This window comes from Sinocyclocheilus grahami, unplaced genomic scaffold (assembly GCF_001515645.1).
Source record: "Sinocyclocheilus grahami isolate Dianchi unplaced genomic scaffold, SAMN03320097.WGS_v1.1 scaffold14.1, whole genome shotgun sequence".
In the NCBI taxonomy this organism is placed as follows: domain Eukaryota; kingdom Metazoa; phylum Chordata; class Actinopteri; order Cypriniformes; family Cyprinidae; genus Sinocyclocheilus; species Sinocyclocheilus grahami.
Window position 1 is genome coordinate 3,384,412 of NW_015505193.1, and position 6,984 is coordinate 3,391,395.

Consider the following 6,984-nt stretch of genomic DNA (forward strand, 5'->3'; position numbering starts at 1 on the left):
TTTTTTACATATTGAAATGTGCTTAATGGTTATGAAAGTCAACGCAACTTTTATGCAAAGTATGAGTTTATATTGATATTTTATTTCAGCTTTATTTAAATTATTAAGATTTAGATTTAGTTGTAGTTAAAGATAATAACCCTGATGGGATCTGTCAGGATTTTATGGAATTGTTTAGTTGATTTTATTTTTCTCTAAAACATGCATTTTAAAACCAGGAACATGTATTAGAGAAAAGAAGCTGACTGGTTTGTCTTGTCATGTCATATAAAACAACTAAAATAGCAGCAGCTTAATTATCTCTGAAGATCAGTTTTGAGAGGAATCCTGATCTTTATGGTAATTCTGCTGTGATATAAATGCTGCATATTTTTCAAGCCATAAGCAACAATTCAGCATGTAAAGCAGTTTGAATTATTATCTTTGCTTTCAGACTTCAGTGGTCAGGTGAAGCTATTTAAAGCTCATGTGAATGGGGGTTTAGTGCTGAGAGACCGGCGGTCTGCAGGTCAGAAACGTGAGCGTATCACTTCAGCCGAAGGGCTTGAAATCAGAAGTTCACAGTGCAGTGATGAATGAGAGCAGCTAATGCCTTCATTAATTATTAACTGACACATACATTCAGATGTTGACAACCACAGTCCGATGGGTTGAATATTTTAAATTGCACTGTGAATATTTGAGAAGGTGGCCTGATGCTGTTGTGAAACCTTATTCATATCTTGCAGTTATATGAAAAAGTGTCATGTTAGCTTCTTATGTTATTTGAATATGTTCTTAATAATGTCCTGATCAGTCAATTTGTGGATTTGTACAGTCCAATGTTTTAGTATAATTGACCATTGTTTCCATCTGTAAAAAATTGATATGCAAGGGATACTCAGTGGATGTCAGGATTTATTTTGATGTTATTGTATAATGAGTGGCGGATGTATATTATCACATCTACCAAAAATAAATAAATAAATAATATATACACTACAGTATTATTGTGTTTACATATTTAATATAATATTTCAAATGTAATAGCGATTAAAAATTAAAATTTACATTTTATATTTAATATCTTATTTTTAAAAAGACAATTTGTGTCTTTTTTATTACACATTCAAACGTTGTATTACAAGCTGGGTCAGATTTTCTTTTAAAGGGGTCATATGATGCGATTTCAATTTTTCCTTTCTCTTTGGAGTGTTACAAGCTCTTGGTTGTTGGCTGTTCTGACTCACAGCCTGTAAGTACGTTGTCATATTTAAAGAATTTGCCACTGACGATTCAAACGCGAGTTTTGGGCAGTGTAGAGTAGCACTTGTTGTTTGTCATTTCTCTGATCACAAATGCAGACATGGTTTTATGTTTACGCGGCGCGATGCAACGCTTAAGACAGTATAAGTAATTATAATCAGTAATTATGTCCCCGCTAGATGCAACAATAATGTACAGTATGTGGAGCTTTACTTGTTTTTTGTACCTTAAACCGCATAAACACATTTCATTACACCAAATACACCAAATAATGTTCTTTTTAGCAACGTCATATGACCCCTTTAAAGAAATAATTTTTTGTCATTTCTCTGATCACAAATGCAGACATGGTTTTATGTTTACGCGGCGCGATGCAACGCTTAAGACAGTATAAGTCATTATAATCAGTAATTATGTCCCCGCTAGATGCAACAAATGCCTCGTTTATAATGAGCTTTACTGGTTTTGTCTCGTTGCTCCGGCCGGACACGGCATCACAGTATGGTGATAATTATAATCAGTAATTATGTCCCCGCTAGATGCAACAATAATGTACAGTATGTGGAAAATAATGTGTTTTTTGTACCTTAAACCGCATAAACACATTTCATTACACCAAATACACCAAATAATGTTCTTTTTAGCAACGTCATATGACCCCTTTAAAGAAATAATTTAGTGACAGTAACAATGTTTATAATATTACAAAATATTTCTATTTCAAATAAATGCTGTTCTTTAGATTTCTCTATTAATCAACAAATCCAGAAAAAGTCACTTTTTCCCAAAAATATACCTAAGCAGTAAAATAAAAATAAATACATAAAATAATAAATATAATAAAACAATAAGAAAGTAAAATATAATAATAAGACTGTTTCCAACATTGATAATAATCAGAAATGTTTCTTAAGCAGCAGATCAGTATATTAGAATGATTTCTGAAGATCATGTGATACTGAAGACTGGAGGAATGATGCTGAAAATACAGCTGCGCATCACAGGAATAAATTACAGTTTACTACATAATCACAAACAGTTATTTTAAATTATAATAATATTTCAATGTTTTTTTCAGATTTCACTGTATTTTTGATCAAATCTGTATATGAGAAGTAGTAGATCACAGTGTTAGTTTAGTATTATTATGCAAATATTTTTGACAGTGTTACAATGGACCAATCACAATCAAGCACAGTATTCCATATATGGTTATGGTTCTACCTCTTGAAACCTGCTGTGTGGCTGCTGGTGTTTTGTGATGAGTCCTCCGTGTCAGTCAGAGCTGATTTGTCCTCACGGTTACACAGGGAGCGAGAGGTTACGATGCATATATGTTGACATCTCTCCTCACACTAGCTGCACGTTATTCCCTGTGCTTGACAACTGCAGGAGTTGAGTAAACTAACTTACTGTCATTTCTGAGCTCTACTTCCCCGTTCCTGCTCTAATGGCTGTCAGACTCTCGTCTCCTGTGTGTGGATTAACATCAGCGACAGCAGCTGCTGTAGGTTACCCACAATCCTCTCTGACCTTTATTATGAGGCCAGCCAGAGTCTATATCACAAACATCGCAGCAGGCCGCTGAGGCTCTGTCTGTTCGTGGCGTATCCGCACAGGTGGGCAGGTTTGTGTTTTGATCTTTTCTGACAAGTCCGGGATGAGCTCAACTCGCCATGTGCACTTACAAAACAGCACTGATCACTTCTTCACTCTCCTCTGTCCTGTCTTGTTCTTTAAGCTCCCAGGGGAAAGTTTTAGGCTCAGATGATGTTTTTATCCTTATTGTGAACAATTCATCTGTGCACGACATGTTATTCCAAGTAAAACAATTTGCTCTTCATTTAATCGAACTGTCTTGTGTAAACAGTTGAAATATTAAAGGCATCGCATTTGTGATTTTTCCTTTCATACGGTGTTCTGCTGTTTTAATATAATATTTCACGGTTTCTGCAGGTCTTAAAAATGTCTTAATTCACGATTTCACAAATTAAGGCTTTAAAATGTCTTAAATAGGTACAAAAAGTCTTAAACTCACGACGTCATGGCATTAAATGTTGCATGCACGGAAAAAATGTATATCTTCCTCAGTATTTTTGTCTTGCAGTACAAATATCTAAACATCCTTGCATCAAGATACATTTACTTGAGATGCTAATTGAAGTCTTGTTTTCTGAGAAACTGAACAAGACGAAGTGAGTTTATGCTTAAAACAACAAATATCTGACAATGAGGAATGAAATCTTGTTTCCCTTTGAATTAAGGTGATTTTTCTTGTTTTAATCATAAATTCACTTCTTTAAAAAAAATTTAAAAAAAAAGGCTTCATAATTTGTCATTTTGCTTCTCAAGTCAATGTATTATCTTTCACTATTAAAATACTGTGATTACTATGTTATTCTTTATATTTTATTTAACAGAGATTAGTTACCTTTCCTGCTAGTACACTACTGGAATTGCAACAGGCATTATAATCAGATGCATATTGCCTGTTACACGTAATTTAATCAAATGCATATTGCATTTATTTGTTCAATCATTCAGATGCATATTTCCTGTTATACATAATTGAATCAGATACGTATTGCATTTAAAAAATTTAATTAATTTATTAATTTATTCATTCATTAATTTTTCATCAGATGCATATTGCCTGTTATACGTAATTGAATCAGATACATATTTCATTTTTAAATTAATTACATTTTCATCAGATGCATATTGCATTTTTGAATTAATTTCTTGATTTAAGAATCTTTTAGATTCTTATTTTCAATGGAAAATTACAAAAAATACTAAGAAAGATTTCCCTTAATTTATTCCTTTTGTATATACTATACTATTATATACTTGGCTTACTATTATAGTAAACATTTTTATGATATAAAATAATATTTTGAATTAGTTAGAATTTTTATTTGAGTATTTATTTATTTACTTACTAAATTTATTTAGATTTTAGTTTATTTCTGGTTAGTAATTTTAATGCTTTAACTTAAAATTATTTCAGTTAATTGCCAAGACAACATTTCTCATTTTCATTTAGTTTGTCTTTCATCTAATATTTATATTTGTATTTTACTTCAATTTCAATTGACAAAAATGTATGTAATAATTTGAGTTTTATTTGTAGTTTATGACATGCTAGTGATGTTTGTATATTGTCTCCAAACACTAACGCTCAATATGTTTCTGTGCATGACTCGCTGTTGACTCATGACTCTTTCATTTTTCTTTTTTTCCCCCCTTCATTTGCAGAACACGACAAGCATCGTCTATGCAAGAGCACAGAGTACATGAACTTGCACTTCAAAGTCAAATGGTTCCACAACGAGTACGTGCGAGACCTGCCTGCCTTTAAGGGAATTCCTCCAGAGTATTCGCTGTGAGTTTGCCTTCACATCTCTCACTCGCTCATGGGTTTCTTCTGAAATGAAAAGGAGAGTCAATAATGTAAACAAAAAATCATGCTTCATTTAAAGTTTAAGCAGTTTAGAGGCATGAGGAACTAGTTATCTTACATTATCAACAACAAACCAGTACTATATTTGTTTATACATTTTTTCATTCGTTTAGAAAAAAGTGCACATGATTTATGATTGTTTCTAATTTAACAAATGTACATCAGTGGGAGGTTTTCAACATTCAGTTGTACATTTCTTAGGAAGTATAACATTTACAAAACCACATCTAGATGGCACATCTGCTATATGACCAAAATTAATTACTAAATTAAGTATATTTTTGTATGCTGATAGCAATATTTATATATATAATTATAATAAATTAAAACATTTGTAACATTTTTGCATTCATTTAGAAAGGTTTTAATTATATTTTAATATATATCTAAAAATTGTTTATACAATTTTGCATTCATTTAAAAAGCATTTATTAAATGTAATTAAAATTAAAATTAATTTAAATTCATTATATATATATATATATATTTTTTTTTTTTATGTATGTATGTATGTATAATTATGTTTATACATTTTTGCATTAATTCAGAAAAAATTATATCATGCACATAATATAATTTCTCATTTCATCATATTTTTTAAAAAAATTCTGTAATAAGACTTATTTTCACAACCAAATTTTACTTAAAGCACCCCTGGTTCACATTTACAGTGAGCGTTGATCCATCCATTCATAACCCATCATGCATCTGTCCTGGATCGGCAGACACACGCTGGCCTCTCATTGGCTGCTGTCTGTTGTCAAAAAGTCACTCATTCATTAATGTGAGTTATGAGCGTGGAGAGGCGGGATGACAGGCGGGATGAGACATCAGGGAAGAGCCACACAGCTGTCAATCAAAAATCTCCTCCAGATCCGCAATCACAGTATTTTAATAGGGAAAGATAACTATGTTATTCTTTATATTTTATTTAACAGAGATTAGTTACCTTTCCTGCTAGTACACTACTGGAATTGCAACAGGCATTATAATCAGATGCATATTGCCTGTTACACGTAATTTAATCAAATGCATATTGCATTTATTTGTTAATTCATTCAGATGCATATTTCCTGTTATACATAATTTAATCAGATGCATATTGCATTTTTTAAATTAAATTATTTATTAATTAATTTATTTATTCATTCAGATGCATATTTCCTGTTAAACATAATTGAATCAGATACGTATTGCATTTTAAAAATTTAATTAATTTATTAATTTATTCATTCATTAATTTTTCATCAGATGCATATTGCCTGTTATACGTAATTGAATCAGATACATATTTCATTTTTAAATTAATTACATTTTCATCAGATGCATATTGCATTTTTGAATTAATTGATAAAATTTTCATCAGATGCATATTGCATTTATTTATTTATTTTTCATCAGATGCATATTGCCTGTTATACATAATTTAATCAGATGCATATTGTATTTTTATTTGTTTAGACACTAGTAACAGTCTCAATATCGTAATCTCATTGTCATAATTTCATATTGTAAACTCCCTAGAAAGCATGCATATGTTGATGAGATGTCTGCGAAAACATTGCATTTTAAATGTCATATTTGTGAACAAGCACGTGATCAAATTCCGAAAAGCAATTACATATACATTCAAGCCAATAGATGTCTGCAAGAACATCTGCTAAATGTCGTCCAGACATCCAGGGACATGTTGCAAATGAGAAATCGCTGTAAAAATTACACCTCCTAGATGTCTGACTGATCTCTCTGCAGTGTTCCTGAGCAATCAGCGTTTATCTGTGAATGTGTGGTTAGGAAACCTTTACATAGAGCAATCCAGATCAATATTTAAGATAGTAAGCTAAATGCCATCATATTAATTCCCTTATTACTGTCAATAACAGTGAGCTACTGCCATCCGTACGGATCTGAGTAAACAGCAAGCTGAGGTTCATTACATTAGCAGAGCTATTAGTGTGATTCTGCCTGCCACCGGCCGTCTACAACGCTTCACTTGATTTAAAAATATGTTTGTCTCATTTCTGCTGGTCTATTACGATGTTCAGTGACTCGACAGAGCAAATGCTTGTTTGCCTAATGCAAGTGAAATGTTTTCAGAAGATGTTTATACTGTTGCTGAAAGTCTTAAATATCCTTTATAATCTGTTCTACTTTATCTGTAACAGTAAATTGTATTTATTTGAATAAAAAGTGATGTATATATATATATATATATATATATATATATATATATATATATATATATAAAATTTTTTTTTAGTTTTTTTTTCGGGTTT

At 31.3% G+C, this 6,984-nt stretch overlaps 1 protein-coding gene across 1 annotated transcript in view; it reads left to right on the plus strand.

Moving 5' to 3' along the window:
• LOC107600875 (protein unc-13 homolog C) overlaps positions 1 to 6,984 on the plus strand; it is a 157,019-nt gene that overhangs the window by 113,379 nt on the left and 36,656 nt on the right. The window contains exon 21 of the mRNA XM_016292856.1: positions 4,504 to 4,630. Within this exon, the coding sequence (XP_016148342.1) occupies positions 4,504 to 4,630 (127 nt within the window). The remainder of the gene's footprint in view (positions 1 to 4,503; positions 4,631 to 6,984) is intronic.